General features: G+C 43.9%; 1 protein-coding gene across 1 annotated transcript; it reads right to left on the bottom strand.

Annotated features, from left to right (window-relative positions):
* LOC115072933 (solute carrier family 2, facilitated glucose transporter member 5-like) lies at positions 1–23,652 on the bottom strand. Its single transcript, XM_029570945.1, has 12 exons — positions 22,920–23,652; positions 17,293–17,391; positions 16,411–16,571; positions 15,991–16,115; positions 15,538–15,667; positions 15,112–15,260; positions 11,217–11,404; positions 10,446–10,556; positions 8,915–9,016; positions 8,336–8,411; positions 4,514–4,641; positions 1–1,473 (listed from the first exon to the last, which is right to left on the bottom strand). Exons 1-12 carry the CDS (start codon positions 22,941–22,943, stop codon positions 1,267–1,269), a joined length of 1,500 nt encoding a protein of 499 aa, XP_029426805.1. The 5' UTR covers positions 22,944–23,652; the 3' UTR covers positions 1–1,266.

Below are 23,652 nucleotides of genomic sequence, written 5' to 3'. Positions count from 1 at the left end.
CACATTTATTTTATTTTTTTATTTATGCATTTTCCACTTTACATTCAAGAAAATACAACCTGAATTTGCAACTACAGAGAAGATAGGAAACAAAAATATAGGAAATAAAAAAGACCAATTGGTCTTTTCACACATTTATATGGATGACATTGCTAGTGACTTGACAGATTATTTTCTGATTCTCTGGATCTTTCTCTTTCATTAAATATCTTTTCATTAGCAATGCATTGCTGTAGGGTGACATAGGAAAAACAAAGTCCAACGAAATGCATTTGGGTGCATTTCCACTAGGATTAAATTAATGGCAAAATCCAGTGATCAGTCCATGGCCAGATTCAAGTCTGTAGCATCTTATTGGTAGGCACCTGGTAGGTGGATGCATCTTCCTGTACCATGCCTGCACCCTTTCTCACCAGTAAACCACAGAACCAAGTTATTTCAGTCTTACCACAATTTGTTGGACCTGCCAATTTCCTTCTACTGCTTTGGACTTACAGCTCACTCAGAAGTGGCCCCCTCCTAGGCCATGGAACCATGAGCTTCATTTCAACCAAACTCTTCGGTCAGTGCCAAAATTGTGTAACTGCTGGGGTGGCGTCACCTGGGCTGTAAAATGCTAATAGCTTTCTGTTTATTGACAGTTACCAAGATTGCAGCTGAGCATCCCCTGTTCCTAATCAGGATCAGTCTGCTGCTCCTTCAAATTATTTTAATTGATGAAGTCTCTAATCACATAGATAGAGTATATCACATTCTATGCAGTACATGCTATCTTGGTTGAAATGAGACATTTGGAATTTATTTCTCTGTCTGCTTTTTCTTTAAATGCTACACCTGCTTTTATCCCAACCTCTTTATTGGGATGTTTTAACTTCCCCATCATGCTTTGCAGATACCTTGCTCCCGCGCAACTTGCTTTTCCATTCTTACTTCCTTTTGGAATATTTCTAGAACCGTTCCTTCATGATGGAGTGTGCCGTGTAGATCAGTGAAACAAGCTCCTACTTTAATGAATGCTGATTTGTACTTTTAGAGAGTAGAATGTGAAAGTGTAGAAGGCTATGAAGACTTTTACAAGATGCTGTAAATGTAAGTGAGGAGGAGATTTAAGATAAGGAAAATTCTCCAGGTGGCTCATGTTGCCAGATCCTGACCCACTTTCCGACTGCCAGGCAAAAAAAAAAAAAAGGATGCATTGAGCAGGAGCCATGGCCTGAGAGGGACAGAAGGACTTTAATGATAACAATGTGTTTGGGCTGGAAGGGCTCAGAGCCTGGAGCATTTCTCACTGGCCTCCTGCATCTTCTCCAAGGTGGGATGGACGTGCTTGGAGCCAAAGTTTAACTTGTTGAATTCCTGCATTATTTCCAGGGTTGACTTGCTCTTGGTCTCAGGAAGAAACAGGAAGCTGAAAATCCATGAAGCCACAATGAAGCCCACAAAGATAAGGAAGCAGAACTGACCGATGCCCTCCTGGTGGGGGGAAAGAGAGAGAGAGAGAGAAATTTACTCCGCCTGTCCTTCTGTACCCCCTATTCACCCACTGCAGACTCTCCCTGCTTTGAGCTGTAATATTTCACAGCCATTCAATCTGAAACTGCTCCCCTCCAAACAAAAAGGAAAATCATTCAATATTAAGACCAAAATGGATGACCGGAAAGGAACTAGATAGCATTTTCAGTCCTGGATATACCCAGGGCAAAGTTACCCATCTTTAGCAAAGGACAATGCTCTTTCATTTAGTAAGAGCCCAGACCTGATAAAAAAAAAAAAAAACATTCTCAGGGGGAGAGCCAGGGGATGCATCAGGGATAGATGTCACTGATTGTATACCAGAACTAATCCAGAATCAACCCAATCTTACCTCAGACCACAGGGAAATGGTCCTCTACATCAACAGATTAAAGCAAATACAAGTACCAAGGGCTCCACCCCCAACATCTCCACAGTACATCAAAGATCCTTAAAAGTCCCAGGCCATACAAAGCCAGATCAACACATTCTGATTAAAAAGTACACTCAGACCCCACAGGACCCCCAACTAAGCAGTGAGACGTCTGTGTACTAAAGTGCATTAAAGCTAACAGGCATTATTTAACACACTTCAATACATTAGTCTACATTAACATGGACGTAATGTGGCTTAATGCTTTTAATACACTGCATTACATGCAAATTAATGCAAAACAGCTCATTAGTATTAAAATGGGTTAGTGCAAATTGTGCTAAGCCATGCAATTTACGTTAACTCCCCAGTAATGCAAAAATATAGCTATACTTCATGAGATATAATTGTTTTTGGGTTAGTCTTATTTATTTTATTTATTTAAGGTCTCTTTTATACCGACATCCGTTGACACAACGCATCGGTTTACAAAAAACAAAAACTTTTGGGCGGAGCCCTTACATATAACAGCAGAAAAAGATTAACTTTTGGGCGGAGCCCTTACATATAACCAATAGAGTACATTAAACAGGGGGTGAAAACTAGATATAAAATATAAATAAATATGAGTAAACCAACTATATACACAGATAAGCAAGTTCAAAGTACAAAATCAGCAGGCAAATTCTTAGTCATAAATCGAAAAGGCATTCATAGTCATAGATCGAGGAGTAGATATTATAGAGAGAGATCTAATATTAGATATTATAGAGAGAGATCTAATCTTCCATGATTAAGAGAAGACCCTCCCCCCCTTATCAGACACAACTCCCCTGCCTCCTCAGCACTATAGAGAGAGACCTCTTAAATCCCACCCCTCCCCCTACACGCACACTCTCTTTACTCCTGCTGGCCCAAATAAAGATCCGATTAGGCCATGTGTTTTTCTGGACTTTTCTGCCAGCCCAAATCCCATCCCCTGACTCAAGATTCAAGAATGAGTGAGGTCAGCCTGTGCCATTGTCTTTAATTGGCAGCAGCAAGGCAGGAGGGAGTTATTCTCCCTCCTGCCCCATCTTCTGTTGCCTTTTATCAGATGGGATAGGCAAGGGGGGGGGGGATGGGGGAGGTTGACAGGTGCCCTGAATCTTATGGGGGCAGCAGGGAATCAGATTAGCACAAAATAACAGAATTCTAGTGTCAATTCAGTAACAGCAACATAAACTCCCTATCTGTGAAGTAACAAAAAAAAAAACCACCCTAAAAAAACCCACATTTAGCACTTATGTAGCAAACCTGCCTTACCAAAACACCACTAATTGCCAGAATTCACAGCAACAACCCGGTCTAGCAAAAGGCAGCACTGCAAATATTATACACTGAGCCCTAGAACACAAATACACCTCCTACTGTGACACTGCAAAATGTGACAGGCTAGGCTGTTATATTCCTACACAGAATCTGCACATTAACAGAATCCCTTGTCTCCGTCGCACGCAGAACACAGTCAGAACCTCACCAAATACATAAGTGACAACAGATCAGAAATGTGCACAGAGTCTGGAACCCCCAAGAAGCCAGTGTGCACTGTTTCTCCCGTGTTGCACAGCAACACGGGAGAAACAGAAACAGAAATGCACTTCCTCCTGTGCTGTGCAAAATGCAATGAAAGAAGATCGAACATTTCCCAGGGAAAGCAAAATTACAAGACTTGCCAGAAAGGAGCAGGAAAAATGCCAACCAATGCTGGGGGAGAAAGGAGAAACATGCCCAGGGACAATACGGGCCAGAACCAGAACCTGGGAATTGTCACGAAGGGCTAATCACTTTTTACTTCGTTATATTTCACTTTGGGGACATGGAGAAAGTTTCCCAAGTCTGAATGTGAGCAAGAGAAATATGAAAAGCTTTATCTTCACTATATTCTCTTTATTAGTAGCCAAAGAAATATAAATAGCACGTGAAGAAAATCCATTTTTTTGTAAATTAAACTAAGTGATGGTGATCCAGAAAGCAGCACGTGAGGTACCCTGCAGCACTGCTTTGTATTTCTGGCTCATGGAAACGTTGCTAGCCCCAGCCTGCTGCAACCAGGAGAGAAAAAGGACAAATAACCTCACAAGGCTTCAGGTCTTCCAGATCTCATATGTATACTGCTCAAAACCTCTGCATAAGGGCTATACAGCACATGGCCAACAAGGAATCTGGTGCAGATAGCCCCAAGATCTGACTGGGACCTGCTATGGGTGAGCTCTGAATGGAAAGATGAGCAGAGGGATCTTTCCTGTAACCTCATTTTCATTCTGAAGATTTTTAGATGGCTGTTCCCACCCACGTTGGACATACAGGATGAGGGACAGCTGTGGTTTCTTGTGGCACACAAAGGACCTTCTGGAGTGCGGTCCATTGCCACATTGCAGCTTCCCTCAGGTACTATGAACACTGCCACCAAAGCGATCACAAGAGACAGGACTATGGGTCAGTAAAAGAACCTGGATCTCTTGCTAGGATGAGGCATTAACCACTGGACCAGTAGGAACCACTCATTGAGTTATGTGGACTTTTCAACACAAGAGAGTGTCAGAGGTTTGGGGGCTGATTAGCTGAGACAAGACCAAAATCACTTACCACAATGTAGGGGAAGATGACTGCAATCAGGTTGATTCCCACCCAGTTTAAGCTTCCGACAAACACAAAGGCCGCAGCTCGGGAGGCCTGGGTGAAGATTTCTACAATGATGGACAAAGTGACGCCCGCTGCAGAAGAGAAAACATAGCAAGTCAAGCAATGACCCCAAGCCCTCATCACCCAGACTGTCAGAACGTCTTCCTGCCTCCTCCTTGTTGAATGCTGATAGTGTCTTGAGTGTGTAAGGGAGGTATCACTGGTAGGGAGAGGCAGTAACATTGCCTCTGTCCAGATCCTTAGTGAGACCCCATTGAGTGCTGTCTCCAGTTGTGGAGGTCACATTGATAAGGTGCAGGGACTGTGCTACGAGCCACGCGCAGAAAGCGGGAAGAAGCTAAAGACATCAGCTCTAAAAGAAAGGACAGAAAAGATACGATGCTAGCGTTCAGATACCTAACAGGCTGCAAGAAGGTACCAGAAGGACACGTCTTCCACAGAATGAAAAGCACAAGCGCAAGGGGTCAGCATAGGAAGCTGCAGGAAGTGAGATTCAACGGGAAAGAGTGGGGGACACCTGGAACAGGGTCCCAGCAGAGACTGGAGAAGCCAAACCAGTGGCAGAATTCATCCAAACACAGGGACCTTAGTGCTCAAGTAGGAGAAGGATACAGAAGACCCCCAGATCTAGTAAGACCTGCGACAGCACAGTACAACTGCACAAAGGGATCCTTTTCTGCTGAAATTGTCTGGTATTTGTGTGCACTTAGAAGCTCTCAGCTCGGTATTCTCCCTGCTCCTGGCCTTCTGCCTCACACATTACCCTGCACTCTGCTGCTGTTATTTGAACCCCTGTCCCTGGTTAAACATTTCCAGATTTACATCCATGACGTCCACTCCAGGGCCTGCTGAACTAGACCCAGTAACAAGTCTGGCAGTTAAGCTCGCATGCAGGACTTAGTCTGTAAGGAGAGAAAAATAAAAGAAGTCACCAGAGTGGCGTCGCATTGATGTGGTGCTGGGCTACAGCCCTGGGAGGCAGTGGATGACTCTAAAAAGCAGGACTACATTCCCCCTGCTCCCTCACTGTGGGTACACAAAGAAGGACACTTTTGCTGATACTTACAGACCATGTACCTAACTTCTGAGGGAAAAGTGCTTGGATAATTTCCAGTGCTTTGAAAATTGCTTACGAGTACATTGGTCCTAAATGACAGCAGTCCAGAGGGATAGCATAGCCCTGCATATCCAAGTTCCAAGTTTGGGAACCTTTCCTGCGTTGGCATCAACAACTCTAAAGCACACTTTATATTTATTCCTGCCTCATCTTCTTTCCAGCTTGTTGCAAGCTTCCAAGTTCTCCTTCCCTGTTGATTGTAACTTTGACTTATTCCACCTATTGTTTATCTTTCGTTTACTTGAATTGTTACGCCAGTTATACCCTTGTTAAATGTAAACCGATCCGATATGGTTATTTACTATGAAGGTCGGTATAAAAAACTGTTAAATAAATAAATAAAGGGGATAAATTCCTTTTCGGGTATAGGGGTATGTGGCGACAACATTATGCATTTGCTTAAGGTCTGTTTATAATAACCATCATGGTCTTAATTGGTTGTTGTAATATTATACTTCCAAATGTATTATCATTTAAAGTACATTTGTCATTTTGGGAGGGGAGGGACAGGGGGTAATTGGGGTACTCCAACTTTGCATATATCTTTGTCGTATACATTTCATTATTATATTGGGATAAAAGTAGAAAATGTTTGTTGGCAATGCTGATTCATAACAAATTGGAACTAAGTTGGCACATTCGGTTGGTACTGTTTTGATAGCATCTTTGTTTCATTATGATGTGTTTTATGGATGCATTGACACAATAAACATTTAAATATAAAAAAAGAAAATTGCTTACGAGAAATATGGGTACAAAAATACCATGCGCCTGCTACTTCTACAGGCACCAGAATGAGGGCAAGAAACCAGACATAGATTTGAAAATCAGATTCAAGAGGCCCTTTTTTGCCCTGGATAAATCTACCCACAGTACCAGATCTACAAACAGCCATGAGCAAACTTTTGGCATCCCTTACAACCATCCAAGACTGGGCAGAAACCAACAGGCTCTGCCGAAGCCCAAGCAAAACAGAGATTCTGTGGGTAAACAGACGAATAGCCAAGTTCCCACCATGAAGATCCCTTTCAGGGTACATGAACTCCCTTCAAGCCACAAGTATGAAGCCTTGGGATCCAGGTGGACTCCAAGCTATCCACGCTACCTCACCACAAAGAAGCTTTCAGAAGCAGCCATTACTGTTTACAGCGGCTGCGTAAACCCTCACATGGTGCAGATGAGAGTAAATAATAACACTGGTGCAGTTATATTTACAGATTATAGAGTAGGGTATTACACACACATCTAATCTATCACGTGGTGCAGATGAGAGTAAATAACACTGGTGCAGTTATATTTACAGATTATAGAGGAGGGTATTACACACACATCTAATCTATCACATGGTGCAGATCAGTGCCGGTGTGAGCATTAGGCGAACTAGGATGCCGCCTAGGGTGTCTGAAGTGGGTGGGGCGCCATAGTCAGACGTGAGGGTGGCATTTTTTAAAGCAATGAACAAGGGTGGAGAGGCATGGAGCTGGGAAAGGTCGCGGTGTGTGAACAGAGGTTTGGAGGTTCATGGTGTGTGATCTGCAGGGTTCAGGTTGGTGCAGGAGGAAAGAGAGAGAGAGAGAGAGAGAGAAATCACGAGATGCCGTTACATCATCGCCGCCTCAGGCGGCTGCAGACTCTTACAGAGTAAATAATAACACCGGTGCAATTATATTTACAGGTTATATGGGAGGGTATTCAACATATATCTAATCTATCACATGGTGCAGATGAGAGTAAATAATAACACTGGTGCAATTATATTTACAGGTTATATGGGAGGGTATTACACATAAATCTAATCTATCACATGGTGCAGATGAGGGTAAATAACACTGGTGCAGTTATATTTACAGATTATACAGGAAGGTATTACACACGGATCTAATCTATCGCATGGTGCATTTGAGAGTAAATAATAACTCTGGTGGGTTATATTTACAGATTATATAGGAGGGTATTGCACACAGTCTATTCCAGTAGTTCCCAACCTTGTCCTGGGGACCCTCCAGCCAGTCGGGTTTTCAGGATATCTACAATGAATATGCATGAGAGAAAATTTGCATGCACTGCCTCCATAACATGCAAATTCTCTCTCATGCATATTCATTGTGGATATCCTGAAAACTCGACTGGCTGGGGGGTCCCCAGGACAGGGTTGGGAACCACTGGTCTATTTTATCACATGGTGCAGATAAGAGTAAATAACACTGGTGTTGTTATATTTACAGATTATACAGGAGGGTATTACACATGCATCTAATCTATCACATGGTGCAGATGAGAGTAAATGATAACACTGGTGCAGTTATATTTCACTGTGTATAATACCCTCCTACATAAATTTACAGATTATCTGGCCCACTGCTATTATTTATTTTCATGTGCACCATTTATAATAGATGTACCAGTGGTTTATACCATTGTACACCACCTTTGGTGAAAGTTTACTTTTAAAAAGGCAGTTAATAAGTCTCAATAAATACAATTTTAAAAATCCTCATTTAGTGAAAGTAGTGAGTATATTTACGGGCTCCCTGAGAGAGAATTTTCTTGCAGGAAGATCTAGCTGGTTAACCTCCTAGTTATCAGCTAGCTCCCACTGAAACCAGGCCTTCAACTGTCTTGGGCCATGACTGGAGAAAGGCGCTCACCTGTGCCAGACCCAAAGAAGATGATGTAGAGGAAGATCAGCATGACACTGCAGTAGGGAACCCAGTAAGAAAATTCCTGCGGGACAGAAAGCAGATGTTTGGCTTGGACACGAATGAGCTGACCATTGCCCGCTTCCAGAGTTTCAGAGCGAGGTTTGTCAGTAAAGGGAAGCGCTTGTATTCCTTACTGTGAACTGACATTCAGCAGGAGGAGGCTACAGGCATGAGAGTCCTCAGTGGGGACTGCATCACGGGTGATGCGGAGTTCAAAAGGGAAAAAGTTAAAAACGAGTCTGGGAGGATTAGTAGCATTCAAGGAGAGGCGGGTCATCTCTGATTCAGGCAAGAATTGTGTCTTTGCTCAGGGAAGGAGAATCTCAAGCTTTACCGGCGTCGCTGCTTTTACGGGTCTTTAGGAGTTTTTCTCTCACTGTTTGATACCAGATCTTACAGATTTGAACATTGCCCTTTTTAAAGAGGCGAGGAGAAGAGGCATTGATCTTCCATGGGGAATTCTAGATGGGGCGAGGAGCGGCTGCTACTGGATGAATGGCAGGATCCAAGGAAGCATTTCCTTACCTGGAAGGAGAGCGTCACGGTGAGAAGTCCCAGTGCTGATGCCATGAGCCCATAGCCACTCAGCAGCAGCCTCTTCCGACCCATCCGCTCGATGAGGAAACTCTGTGAGGCGGCAGAGAATTGCAACGGTGTCATCGGTGCCAAAATTCCAAACCCAATACGCTCCTGGCTCAGCTTCTGTTCTACCTCACTGAGCAACTGATCCTGAGCAGAGCTGCCAAGCAGGGCCGGATTTAAGATTTTGGCACCCTTAGGCAGAGAGTGCCATAGCAGTGCCTCTTTGAAGCTGTATTGGCACATAGCCCTAAAGCAAGTAGAAAGAGGGTCCTTTTTGGTTTGGCTATTCGGTGCCTTCAAAATATAACACCCTAGCTAGTTGTCTATGTCGTCTATGCCCAAATCCAGACCTGCTGCCAAGTAACCCAGTTTCGGAAGGGAGTCTTTTGGCCATTCCTGGGTTTTGACCTTGTCCCTGTGCATTGTAGGATTTGTAGTCCTGCCTCTTCCGTATGATATTGGCAGTACGGGGACCACAATGCATCTGCAGGGGGGAAGTCAAAGAGCCTAGAAACTGTGTCAGTTGCCAGCTCGACCCAAGAATGACACCCTGAGAGTAATTATCAAAATCTACAGGTGCCTTGGGCCCAGAGACAATGTCCCGCATTTTCCAAAGTGACTTACATGCACGCTCTGCCTTTCAACATTGCCAGGGCTCCAAAGCAGCCACAGACTTTAGCACCTGCTTCTTCTGTGGAAAATCCCATATGTAGATCTGAAAATCCCATCTAGGCATGTTATCTTCTGAGCCTGGGAATGCCTCCCCTGAATCTGGTTACAAAGTAGACACACCCCGCATATACGTTTAGCCGGATTCAGGGAGGGCAACTAATTCCCCCCCGATTGGGCTTTCCCATGGGTTCAGAGGTTAGTGCTGACACTTTCCTAGCAGGACCTGAATGAAGTCCCCTCTACAGGGCTCTGCACCCTGCTCTGAGAGCTGCAGCTTCTTTCTCAGGCACAGGAGGGCGCTGCAGTGCCCACCTTCTAATGAGCTGGTGAAGAATGGCAGCTCCCTGGAAAGAGATAATGGGCAGCGCAGGTGGGAGTGACATTAAATCTGGGATTTATAGTGATGATAATAATAACCGGACTGGGCAAGTAATCTGAGACTAGGAAGGCCTGGATTTCTACTGCTTATTCGCACAGTCCTCTGATCCCCTCAGGATCCCCAAGTCTGTATCCTATCCTTGTCCGGTGATTCCTGTCTCTACCATATCCCTGCCCATTGACCCCTGCCTGTGCAGTGTCCATGTCCACTGACTCCTGCCTATACTGTATTCCTGTCCAGCAATACGGCCGCAGGGGACCCAAACCTTGCAACATTTTTATTAGAGAACTTGTTATAGCACATGTAATACAAGAAAGGCATTAGCCCGAGGCCTTGCTTCCTGTGAGTAATCCCTCCATCCCCTCAACCACAGATCATCCTGACAACAAACTCTCCTTTCCCAAACAGTTCATCACAACGTACACATAGCATGGCGGCAATGGCGTCAGAGGCCCCAATTCCCAATGTTAGATAAGGGATTCGGTCTGCAGCGAATCCTGCAGTGTGGAATACATCGTAGGAGTAGAAGTAGATCTGCATGAGGCAATAAAAAAAAAGAAATCAGTAAGGTGCAGCAGGAGACCACTGTTCTCATCTGTGAATACATTTTCACCTTTAGCTCTAACAACAATGTAACCCCTATCTCCCACCCCCTCCGTAAAAATAACATCCCAGGCAATCTTAACTGGGTGCCATTGGACCATCGGGGCTTCAGCTCTGCTTAACTTTGCTCGGCTCAGGCGTCCCATAGGGCAGCACACTCACTCCTAACTAACTCTAAAAGGTTTGCAACCTAAGCTTGGGACACTTGAGTTCAGGGTCAGGCAGCAGAGCTAAGCAGCAGTGAATCAGCATCAAACATGGGAGGAGCAGGCTCCGGCAGGCAATGCAGCTTGCAGCCGCCAATGGGCTGGATGCTCTGGTAAAATAACTGAATATGAGTTTAGGATGAGACATTTCAGAACGGTCAGGAGGAGCAACAATGAAGCAGTCCAGAAAGCAATGAAGTCCAGGGCTCCGCCAAAGCCCATGGGACAACGGAAAGGCCCTCTCAGAGCTATTGCCGCTCTCCTTCTAATCCCTGCTGGAGGAAGGGAAAGGAAGATAAGAGATTCTGGAAGTAAAGGCCTCCGCTGTGAGTCTGCAGCTGCAGCTGAAGGTGCTCCAAGGCTTGAATGGGTGAAGGCACTCAACTGCATTGATTCCTGAGAGCTGGATTGTAAGCACCAGAAAAACCATGAGGTAGCACTGCCATCGTAAGGACCGGTCTCTCAACAGCTCCAGAGGAGTTAAGTATCTGCTGCTCTTTCTCACTGCTTGTTCTTTCAACAAGTCATCAACTTCTGTTTGATGATCCTTGTCTCCCCAGAGCTGTTTCATGACTAGAGAGGAGATATGACAAGAACAATCCATAAGAAGCACACAACCCACAGATCCCCCTGCACCCCACAAGGCACACAGTTCAGCACTCCCCCTCCCCCCCCCCCCCCCCCCCCCCCCCACCCCAGGCAACAAATACCAGCCCCAGCACAGAGTCCAGCAACCCCTCTCAATATATTTTATATTCTACCTTTCGTGACGGGCCAGCCATTTCAAATCAGATTACATTCAGGTACAGGAGAAATTTCCCTGACCCCAGAGTGCTCACAATCTAAAAACATACCAGAGGTAATAGATGGAGAAGTAACTTGCCCAAGGTTCACAAGGAGTGGCCATGGCATGTGAACCCTGGCTTCCCTGGTTCTCAACCTGCTGCTCTAACCACTAGGCTAGTCCTGCACTCTGTGAGCCAGCACCCACAGCACAGTCCAACACTCCCACTCAGGTACACACTCCAGGACCCCAGCACACAGTCCAGTGCCTGCTCCCCCCCCCCCCCCCACACACACACACAAGGCACACAACCCAGTCCCTGAAAACATAATCCAGCCCCCAGCACACAGTCCAGTGCTCCCCTTTCCCAACAAGGCACACTGTCCATTTTCTCAATACACACTCCATCCTCCCAGCACATAATTCTGTCTCCCCCACCCAAGCATGCAATGCAGCTGTACTTTGGATCTTCAGTCGAGTTGTCCAGCGTTTTCCACTGATCCATAATAAGAACATAAGAAATGCCATGCTAAATTAGACTAAGGTCCATCGAGCCCAGCATCCTGTCTCTAACAGTGGCCAGTCCAGATTGCAAGTACCTGGCAGATCCTATAAAGAAGATCTAATTCCTCTTATTCAGTCCCAGGGATAGCAACAGTGTTCATTAGTCTCCTAGCAAATAATGTGTTATGGAACTTGTCCAAGCCTTTTTTAAACCTCGCTATGCTTGTCACTTTGAGCACATCCTCTGGCAACAGATTCCACAGCTTGATAGTGCTCCGAGTATAAAAGCACTTTCTATGATTTTTTTTTAAATTCTGCTGTTTGTTAGTTTCATGGAGTATGTCTTGTTTTAGTATTATTTACATAGTAATGACGGCAGATAAAGACCAAATGGTCCATCATATCTGCCCAGCAAGCTGCTTATGGTTGTAACTGCTGCTCCTTGCAGATTACCCCCAAGCCTACTGTTAAGGATAGTAAATGCCGCTCCATGCAGGTTACCACCATGCACCCCTTTCTTCAGTTCCCATCTGTAGCCTCTAGGGATCTGCAGTGTTTATCCCATGCCCCTTTCAATTCATTTACTGTTTATGTCCTCACCACCTCTTCCGGGAAGGCACTTGCATGCATCATCTGCAAATTTTATCACTTCATTTATTGCTCCCTTTTCCAGATCATTTATGAATATGTTAAAACAAGTCCCAGTACCAATTCTTGTGGCACTCCACTAATAACCTTTCTTCATTTTGGAAAACTGAACATTTAGTCCTACTTTCTGCTTCTTGTCTTTTAACCAGTTACCAGTCCACAATAGGACTCTGCATCCTATCCCATGACTTTTTAATTTTATGAGGAGTCTCTCATGGGGGACTTTGTCAGATGCCTTCCAAAAATCTAAATACACTATATCAGCCAGCTCACCTTTATCCACATGTTTATCTATATGTTCCAAAACATCTAAAAGATTGGTAAAACCATGCTAAAACCATGTTGATTCTTACCCATTAAGCCATGTCTATCTATATAGCCGGTGATTTTGTTTTTAAGAATATCTTCTACCATTTTGCCTGACACTGACATCAGGTTCACCCCGCATCACCCCTGAAGTCTTTTTAAAAATCAGAATTACATTGGCAACCCTCCAGTCTTCAGGTATTGTGGCTGTTTTAAATGATAGGTTACAGATTATTAGTAACAGATTTGCAATTTCTTGTTGGGTTCTTTTGGGACTGGGGTGGATGCAATCTGGTCCTGATGATTTATTACTCTTTAGTTTGTTAATTTGATTTATGATGTCCTCCATTATTTGTTTTAGTTGCTCAGAATCATCACCATCAAAAAAACATGGTGGGTATGTCCCCATCTTCTTCCTCAGTAAAAACTGAGCAAAGGATTCATATCATTCTGCTATTTCCTTGTCCTCCATGAGCACTAATTTTACCCCTCTATCACCTAGCTGTCAAACTGACTCCCTCATGGGCTTTTTGTTTCCAATATACTTAAACAGGCTTTTATTATAATGAAGTTTCTCAAACTCTTTCTTTACCTGTCTAACTTACCAATGCTTATGATCTTGCCTAGTTTCTTCATTTGGGTCTACTTTCCATTTTTTGAATGATGCTGTTTTGGCTTTAACTGCCTCTTTCACCTCACCATTAAACCATGGCAGTTGTTTGGTGTTCTTTTGACCTTTTTAATGCATGGAATACATTTTATCTGGGCTTCCAAGATAGCATTTTTAAACAATGTACATGCCTCATGCAAACATTTAGCAACTGCTCCTTTTAGTTTTCTAATAACTAATTTCCTCATTCTGTCATAGTCTCCCTTTTTTGAATTGTATGCTACTGCACTAGTTTTACTTAATGTCCTCCTTCCAGTGATTATGTCAAATTTGATTGCATTATGATCACTATTGCTTAGCAGCCCCACCACAGTAACCCCTTGCACTAGGTTGTGCATGCCATTGAGGACTACATTTAAGTAACTTCCCCTCTCATCAGTTCTAGAATCAGCAGCTCCATGAAGCAGTCATTTATGGCATCTAAAATCTTATCCTGTCTAGAATGTCCTGATGAAATACCAACCCAATCAATATTGGGATAATTGAAATCTCCTATTATTATTGTGTTGCCAAATTTATTTCTGATAGCAATTCAGAGTCTATTTTTTTTTTCCATTTTGGCCAGGAGAATGATAGTATACACCCACAGCTATACTTTTAATCTGTCACTCATGGAATTTTTATCCATAAGAATTTCACATACGCTTATTTTGTTTCCTGCAGGAATTTTAACATACTTGAGTCATCAATTCAATTTTCCTTTTGCTTGGTGGTGATATAATCTGTTTCTTGATCATAAGTATTTGTAGGGTTCTCAGCCCCAAGCTGCATTAAGTCTGGCAGGATAACATCAAACAGGTGCAAAAGGTAAAGCAATTTTGAGGGCCTGTGCAGTTATGAAATGACCACACTTGCTCCAGTGGAGCTAGGGTTGCCAGCTGGCTCCAGATTTTCAGGACAGGATGATCCAGCTCTGGTTTTACCCCATTGCATACTGGGTCTTATTATAATTTTCCTATTGTATTCCCTAAGAAAAGCAAGACAATAAATATCTGCATGCAGGGGAGTAAAACCAGGACTGGATCAACCTGTCCTGAAACTCTGGAGCCAGTTAGCAACCCTAAATGGAGCTGATTTCTATTATTTGTGCAATGCAATCAGAAAGCACAGCATCATACAGGATAATTCACACATACAGTTTGAATCTGGGAGGATAAAGGAGGGGCTTAAAGTCATACAGAAATGGGATCTCCAGGGCTGCACCTTTGCACTGCACAACACTGCAGGGAGTGCATTACAGAGTGACACCTCTGCCTTCGGTCCTTTTTCCCTAAGGTCATCCAGCAGCTACATTCTTCACCATATCATAAGCAATGGGATATAAAGCGTCCACGGAGCAAAAGAGAACAAGGCAGAGGTTGCTGCTACCTTTCCTGCAGCCCTCCAAGTCTCCCTTTTGAAGGAGAAGATATGGAGGCGTCTCTGGGAAAAATGGCAGCATGACCAGCTGGAACAGTGCTGTGATGCCAGTCAGGGCAAGTAGCAGTGGCCACCAGGATTCGTTTCCTAACAATTCCCTGTGAAAGGCAAAAAACAATAAAAAAAAAACAACCCAAAATGAAATTCATTTTCTTAGAGATTCAGTAGGAATAAAGGTCAACAGAGAACTTGTAGGTGAGGCATTCACTGGTCTAGCAGCTTGTCACAGGTGTGCTGGTTAAGTCTAATAAAAGGGCCTCCACTACAACTTCTTTCTACATATTCAGGTGGGATAACAGCAGCGGCAGTGCTTTATTAAAGACTGAGGTGAGAGAGATGGAGAGAAACGTGAGCAGATGCAGAATTCCTTTTTACCTGAGACCAAAGATTTGCCCAGCGAGTTTGCCGACTGTCGTAGAGATCGTGGCCGTGGTATTTGTGAATCCACGCAGCCTCTTTGGGGCAATTTCTCCAAGGTACTGTAAGTGGATGCTCAAACCAAGACCTTTCGCAAGAGAGAAAAGGACGGCTTTTATAGGAAGCAAGAGCGACGCCTCATGGCTGCACAATGAAACTAGGAGGACTCGTTATAGAAGTGCAGGATGTCTGTCTGCCTCGGACAGATCTATTGAATGATATTTACCATCTTCTCTAATCTCCGTTTCAGAGTGGCATCGCATACCAAGTCTTGCTCTCCTTGGCTTATTGAGCCTTGTTGCTTAGTGTCTCAGGAGAGCAGGGAAATTTGGAAAATTGCTGGTGGAAGGGGGTCATGTCTTTTGCACAGTACGGTGGAACCAAACTATTTATACATGAACGGTAACGCACCTGCGCTGAAGCCGTAAAAGAGACGTCCAAGCAGAATCATCTCGAAGGAGCCGGCCATTCTGCTGAAGCCCACGAGCAGAGCCCCTCCAAGTGCCACTAAGTTATTGCACATTTGGCATTTCATCCTGTAAGGACACAGAAGAGGCCTTCGAAAAGAAATCAGTGCATGACGCTCCCCGCCCTGTTTTCCTCCACTCTGCTCCGGCTATACAGCAATAAACTCAAACCAGGGCTGGCGTTCAAGATGACCCCAAGAGGACCTATGCGAAGATGCTCAGACTCTGGTCTGCAGGGCTCACGAGGGCAGGGGGAATGCACCATTCCTGGCTGCATCCTCAGCAGAGACCCAGCACCAACGCAATACAGCCAGCAGTGGAAGGTTTTACTGTATTACCAGCGCTGATAGATTGAAATACGTACTTCCCATATTTTGCAGTTAGGGATTCTGCTATCAGGCACCCCAAGAGCCCCCCCACACTGTACGCAGACACGATGGAAGACCACAGTAAGGTGAGGGTTTTCTCACTGATGGTAGAGTTGTATCGATCCTGCCAGGTCTGATTGATGAAGCTCTTTATGAACTAGATAAGAAACAAAGAGGGCAAAGTGATATTCATGTGTCATCAGCACAGGGGTTTGCTCAGGGAAAGGCAGATCCTATGAGGTTACTAATAGGCCTACATTTCCTGTTTGAGAATAACGTTGTGTCCTTATACACACGGGTTTATATTACTGTGAGCAATCTTATGGCGGACCAAGGTTTTAAGTGAGCTTGTGAATTCCAGTGACCCACAAGCTGAGCTCTGTGTGCCGTCTAAACCAAGGAAGCCAGTTACATCTCCGTTATTTTCTCTGCTTCTGTCGACAGCTGAAGCCCTGCCCTCACCACAAAGAAGAAATGGGAGGTCAATGTTCAATACTCAGAAGTTATCCAGCTAAATGGCAAGTTTTTGAAACTTGAGCCACTTATCCGGCTAGATTTTATGGGCATTTTGGGGAGAAGTAAAGTTATCCGGCTAACTTAGCTGAATTTCATTTCTATTCTGCTAAGTTTTCCAGATAAGTTTTAGACCACCTTCAGAGCGTGTCTAACCTTATCTGTCCTTGTGTGGCCAGATGATGAGCTATTTATCTTCAAAAGATATCCAGGTAAGTAGCACTTCTTAAAAAAAACCCCCAAAAACGTAATCGCCAGCCTCCCAGTCCGATTCCCAGCCCACCACCACAAATCAAACTCTCCTGCTGGCCAGGACCAACACCCAAACCTCTCCAAATGTAAAAATAAAGAAACGAGCGGCTTACCAGGGAGGGGCCACTGATCACTGCAATTTGGAAACCATACTGGAAGGTTCCGCCAATGCCCAGCACAAAGATCATCTGAAATAGCCACCGGTACTGAATCTACAAAGGAAAGAGAACCTCAGGCCATCCTCGTGGGGAATAAAGAAAGCATCCGGCTTATGCAGCTCTGTACAACAATCCAACTACAAAGGGTTTTACGCCCAGGGATAAGCCTTCTCCTTCTTCAGAGATCAGTCCCAAAGAGGAGATGCCCATCAGGCTGAGAGAAGGTCCCTTCTGTTCAGAGAGCATTACTACATCCAAAATGTCTAGCACGATTAACATCTTCTATACAGTTACACCTTCTATACAGTTACACCTTCTATACAGTTACATCTTCTATACAGTTACACCGCAGGGGAATTACTGCTTTATCAACAGATATGGCTCGTTCATTTTAGATTTTTTTTGCATTGAAACTTTTCAGTTTACAAGCTGATAAGACTCACAAATTATCAACGCAAAAGTATTCAATGTAATGCAACCACATATAGCTGCCAGTATAAGTGACATTGGACAAACCGTTCTCTTCCAGATACAGCAGGTTATGGATTAATCTTAAGTTTAGGAAGCACTCTTCAGGGACACAGTAGCATGACGTTTTTAAATCAAGCAGCAACATGAAGTATTGCAAATATTTTTAATGCTTTTTGTGCCCAAAATGTCAGCCAATGTTTATTTAAAATGTTATAACTGTTAAACTTTTCACTTAAATGTAAGTTTCACAATGTTACAATGTAAAGATAATATGTCCGCTGTCACAGTATCACTCAAGTTCTCATGTAAACCGATGTGATACCCATGTGTGAATGTCGGTATATAAAAACAAACAAATAAAAAAATAAATAAATTAAATGCCAATATAAGCTACAACATTTGAAGAAATTGTGATATTGTATGAACAGATCATGCCACTGCATCAAATAAGGGGCCAAATTTCTGCCATAAAGGCTCCCAAATTTTAGGATCACTGGAATAAATGTCCCACAGCTGAAAGGTCATGGACACTCTGGAGAAGAAGTGGTCACTCCACCATAGGAGAAGCAGATGCAGATCACCAGTGAGAAGCCACATTATGGCATGTGACTAGTTAGGCTAATACCTTGCTTTCTTACAGGATAAATATCCTCACATGGGAGACCTCAAAGAATAACTACAGGGTCCAAAGGCAGATCCATGACAAAACTTCCAACCAATATGTCTTATTATGGGACATAAGTTCTTTTCTGCCCACGATTTCGCCAAGCGTCATCTTCCTGAATGCCCATCCTTTTTTCATTTAGAAGGGGTATAGTACCATTGGTAGAGAAGTTTGTATCCAGGCTCCTGATTAGTAACACAAAATGGTGCTACCCCTTTGCTAGCCGGCAACAAATACTCCCCAAGCCTCCTCGGAAATATTGCGGGCAGTGTTAGTTTTCCAACTTGCTTTAATTTTGCATCACCCGTTTTGGATAGCAAGAAACTATAAAGCTTTGAAATAAGACCTCTACCCTTACAGGGAGAAAGCACCAATTGTTCAAAATCAGTAAATTTTCAACTGCAAGAATTCCTAATCAACAATTTGGTGAAAAATCCCCTCAGTTGTAAGTATTGAAACACCGGAATATTTTCACAATTTGCAATACATCGCAGCTGCGGAAAAGTCTTCATTCCCCTTCCATTAAACAATGGAGACACCCTTTTAAATCCCAAGTTGGAAGATACGTGCATGACTGGGCCTGGTGCGTGCCGTGCGGACTTCAAAATCCGCGCTGCTACATGCGAATCTCCTGGTATGCGCATAAAACTTTTTCTCACCAAAACTGTGTGTGTTGGGGGGGGGGGGGGGGGGGCATGAGGAGGCCGGGACTGCACTATGAACTCAGCGAGTAGGTGCAGTCCCGGTACTTTCAAACACAAAATCTCACTCATCCATGCTGCATGTTCGTACTTTCACACACATAACACACATCCGCGCTGCATGCATGTAATTTCACATACATAAAATCACAGCATCCATGTTACATGTGTGTACTTTCACACACATAAAATTGCACACATCTACGCTGCATGTGTATTTTCACACACACAAAATCACATGCAAACACCCTGCAAGTGTGTACGTTCACACACACAAAATCACATGCAAACACCCTGCAAGTGTGTACGTTCACACATACAAAATCACAATTCCATGCGCATGTGTGTACTTTCACTCACAAAATCACACATCAACGCTACACGTGTATACTTAATGTACATAAAATCACACATCCACACTGCATGTTTGTACTTTCATACACACAAAATCACACATATCCATGCTGCATGTGTGTACTCACAAATAAAATTATATGCATCCATGATACATATGCATACTTTCACACAGATAAAATTACATGCATCCATGTTGCATGTGTGTACTTTCACAGACATACAATTACACATTCTCGCTGCAGATGTGCACTTTCACACACATAAAACCACACATCCACGCTGCATGTATGTATTTTCGCACATAAAATCATGCATCCATGCTGCATATATATTCTTCACACACATAAAATCGCAGGCATCCATGCTACACTTACTTTCACACATATAAAATCGCACACATCCACACGTGTACTTTCACACACATAAAATCACAAGCATCTAAGCTGCATGTGCGTACTTTCTCACACAGAAAATCATAAAAATCCATGCTGCATGTGTGTACTTTCATGCCCATAGGGGAAAGTCATTCAAGGGGATGAGGCTGGGCAGGGTGTGACTTACGTGTATCCTTTGATTTTAAAAAGTATGCATGTAAATTCAGCAAATCTACACGCACCAAATAGCATGTTATAGGACTGGAGGGCTCAGGGGATACAGAACCTGTCACCTGTAGGACTGGAGGGCTCAGGGGATACAGAGCCTGTCACCCAATTTATGGTGCAAGATTTTCTATGCACCAAACATTATCAAAGATTAACTTTCTTCTCCTTTATATAAATAAAGTGAGTGACCTATGTTCTGATTCTTAGATATGTGCGTCAGCTCCCTTCCTGCCTATCAATGCAACCTCCTTCTGCGTCTCTGGCCGGAACCTGCTGTCCCCAGATGACTCATCCTTCATTTGATTGGGCTGAAGTTTTCACTTTGACATGCAAGGGTTTCAGCCTCTGTTTTCATGTCAACCCTTGCCATGTTTCTCGTACCTTTAGCAATGTGAAAATGACGGCTGGAGGACCACAATTAAACCCCATGGGCAGCTTTCCAGGTACTTGCAAGCAAATTTTCAAAGAAAAATGCCCCCCAAAGTTTCCCGATGAATAGTTGGGTGACACATGCACTGTGACTTCCTTTGTACTTTGCACCTGCATGGGAATTGATGTGAAATATGGGCCAGAAGGATACGTAGTAATAAGAAATGACTTCATCCTGCTTATTTTTCCATCACCTCACTTTGCTTCTTTTCCCTTGCAGGCAAAAGTCCTCACAGTGGGCCGGATTTTAAAAGCCCTACGCACGAAGGGGGGGTTACGCGCGCCGGGGCTATTTAAAAAAGGCCCGACGACGCGCGTAAAGCCCCAGGACGTGCGTAAGTCCCAGGGCTTGCAAAAAGGGGCGGACCGGGAGGGAGAGAGAGAGGAGAATCGGGGAACGCAGCGCTCATTTTCATCTGCTCCCGACCAGCTGGACCGACCTGTGACGTTAGACGTCGAGGGAGGAGGCGGTCCCGGAAGCGGCTTAAGAACAGCCGAGCTGCGGTGCGCAGCAGAGCCGGCGCACGCTGAAGCCGCGCGCGCAGTCAGCTGGCTTTGCCGGATTCATCGGATCCGTAAGACCTTTTGATTTACTCCTCTCTCTCTGGATCATCAGTTCCTTGTTTTATACTGATATTAGCATAAGGGGACGTAGTTGGGACTTTCTTTTTCTGTTTAAAAAAAAAAAAAAAAGCCTCCCAAACGTAAAGGTAGGGTTAGAGTGTTTCCCGCTCTTCCAACCTTATCTGCAGCACAACAAGAAATAACCAACTATATGGTCTCACCTATACCACAGCACAGGGACGCTGAGGACCTTGGTGTACTAAGGGGTCAGGGAGGACCTCTTATGTCTGCAGAGGAGGCTTCCCTAAGCCCTAACACCGGGCTACCACCAATACACAGGGCGTTGGAAACTACTCCGGGACAATCTGTAAACGCTGTTGAAAATCTAGGACTCAGTGTGGGGAATTTTCAATCCCACACTCAGAGCCGAAATGAGAGGAGAGAAACCCAAGTTCCCCCTGTGAGTTTAACAGGGGGAAATGAAAGGTTGTCTCTGGTAACTCCAGCTAATGGAGGAGAAGACTCTATGCCTAATATCCAGTCAGCAGGAGTTATGACCCGCCCAGCATTGGTGACAATGGAAACACTGTGGGACATGATGGCAGGCATGTCTATAAATATTAAGAATTTGGAAGGGAAAATGGATTCGCTATATGGAAAAAACGAGCAAGAATTTCAAAAAATTCAAACTCAGTTTAAAGAAACCAATGATAGAGTTAAATATCTGGAAAACCAGGAAAGGAAATCATTGGACTTTTACCCCCAAAGCTTAAAACCCTGCTTAGTCGCCTAGTTTTTTAAATTTTAATACTTACACGCTGTCCATACCAGAAGCAAAGTTGCGTGGTAGGAGACCCCAGCGCGCATCTGTGCACATAAATTCTTATGCGCACATTTCAAGGCAACTTCCTGGGACATCCATGCCCCGCCCATGCTCTGCACAGACAACGCCCACAGCCTGCACCCTTTCTTAAACTTTATTTGTACGCATAAAATCCGCACAGCATGCAGCGGCCCGACATCTGCGCTTATCTCCCGGCTTTGGTGCACGTAAGGCTTTTAAAATTCGCTTTTAAGGAGGCAATTTTTAAAGGGATTTATGCACGTAAATGTAACCTGTATTACTTATGTGGGTTAATCCTATGGACAACGCCTTGGCATATATTGTACCAATTTTCAAAAACCCACTCACACGTGTAACGTGCATTTCCAAGAGTAAAACCTAAGTTTTAAGCCGGTAAATCCTTTGGGAAATGATCCCCTAAGAGGGCAGCTTAATGGGGTAAAGACAATTTTCCCGGCCTTTTCAAAAAGGCTTTTCAAAGTGAGAATGGGAAATAGGTGGTACTAAGAAACAAGAAAAGGACTTATACACACAGGCAAAAGTCACCTGAGAACATAAGTGTGATAAAATAAAAATAAAAACACACATAAGTATTAAGTTAAAGAATTACAGTATACTGCATCTACGGTTAGCTCATAAAGAGAACTTTAATACACTTTACATATAGCTTATAATATCGAATCATGTATCTGAACAACAAGCACCCTCTGGTTAAAGTAAAATCCATTTTGAACTTATTTATGTGCCTATTTGTAAACCGTTGTGATGGTATATCACTAAACGACGGTATAGAAAAGTTTTTAAATAAATAAATAAATAAACATTTGATTGTTGCTCCATGGGACTAGGCAGGCGTTTTTGGCAGTCAGCTCCCGCACATGTTCTACACATCCCTCTGTCAGGCAGGGGCAGGACCCTCCATCACCTTCTCCCTCCTGTGAGTTACTCACCAGGTCTGAGAGCTGGATCCCCATCTCCACTGCTTGACACGGCTCCTGGATTCTCTGCACCTTCCCATCCAGACACCCCCTCAGCCACTGAGGCAGCCTTACCAGGGCCTGGCCAGTTGGACGCTTGCAAACTCTACTTTGTACTGTTTGCTCTGGCTATATTGACTCTTCACCTCTGCTGACTACGATTTGGGACACTTTGAGGACAGACTGAAATTTTACAAAAGCTTCAGCGGTGCTTTGTGCACATGGCTTGGCTTGTGCATTTTTATTTTTTTTTGTACATAGTTTTTCACGTCTAGAAAATGTAAAACTAGTGTAAATCTCTCCCCTATTGTGGGAGGGGGGCCACAAAAATAACTCCACCTCTCAGCTGTGGGTTTAGGGACAGACCCCTGTAATGCGCCCACACAACTAAAGGGTCTCCCAGGGATGGGGAGGAGAGGCTGGAGCAGAGAAGAGAACAACAAATGATAACTTAAAACCCACCTTATGTAGCTACTGCAAGGATTGCACATAAAATCAGTGCATGCACAGTTACACAGCACATTAGGATTCTTATACTCTATAGCAAACACAGACAAATGGCATTATAATAAAAAAGAAAAAAACATTTTATTAACATGGAAAAGTGAGGAAACTTATGTTGCAAGATATAAAAGAAAAATCACTAGCCCTACTCTGTATCTCAGTTCAGTTCAGTTGCAAAATACTTCAAACTCCCACCTAAATT

Source organism: Rhinatrema bivittatum, chromosome 11 (assembly GCF_901001135.1).
Source record: "Rhinatrema bivittatum chromosome 11, aRhiBiv1.1, whole genome shotgun sequence".
Taxonomy (NCBI): domain Eukaryota; kingdom Metazoa; phylum Chordata; class Amphibia; order Gymnophiona; family Rhinatrematidae; genus Rhinatrema; species Rhinatrema bivittatum.
Note: the sequence above shows the minus strand (reverse complement) of the source record. Positions and strands in the feature narration are given on the sequence as shown.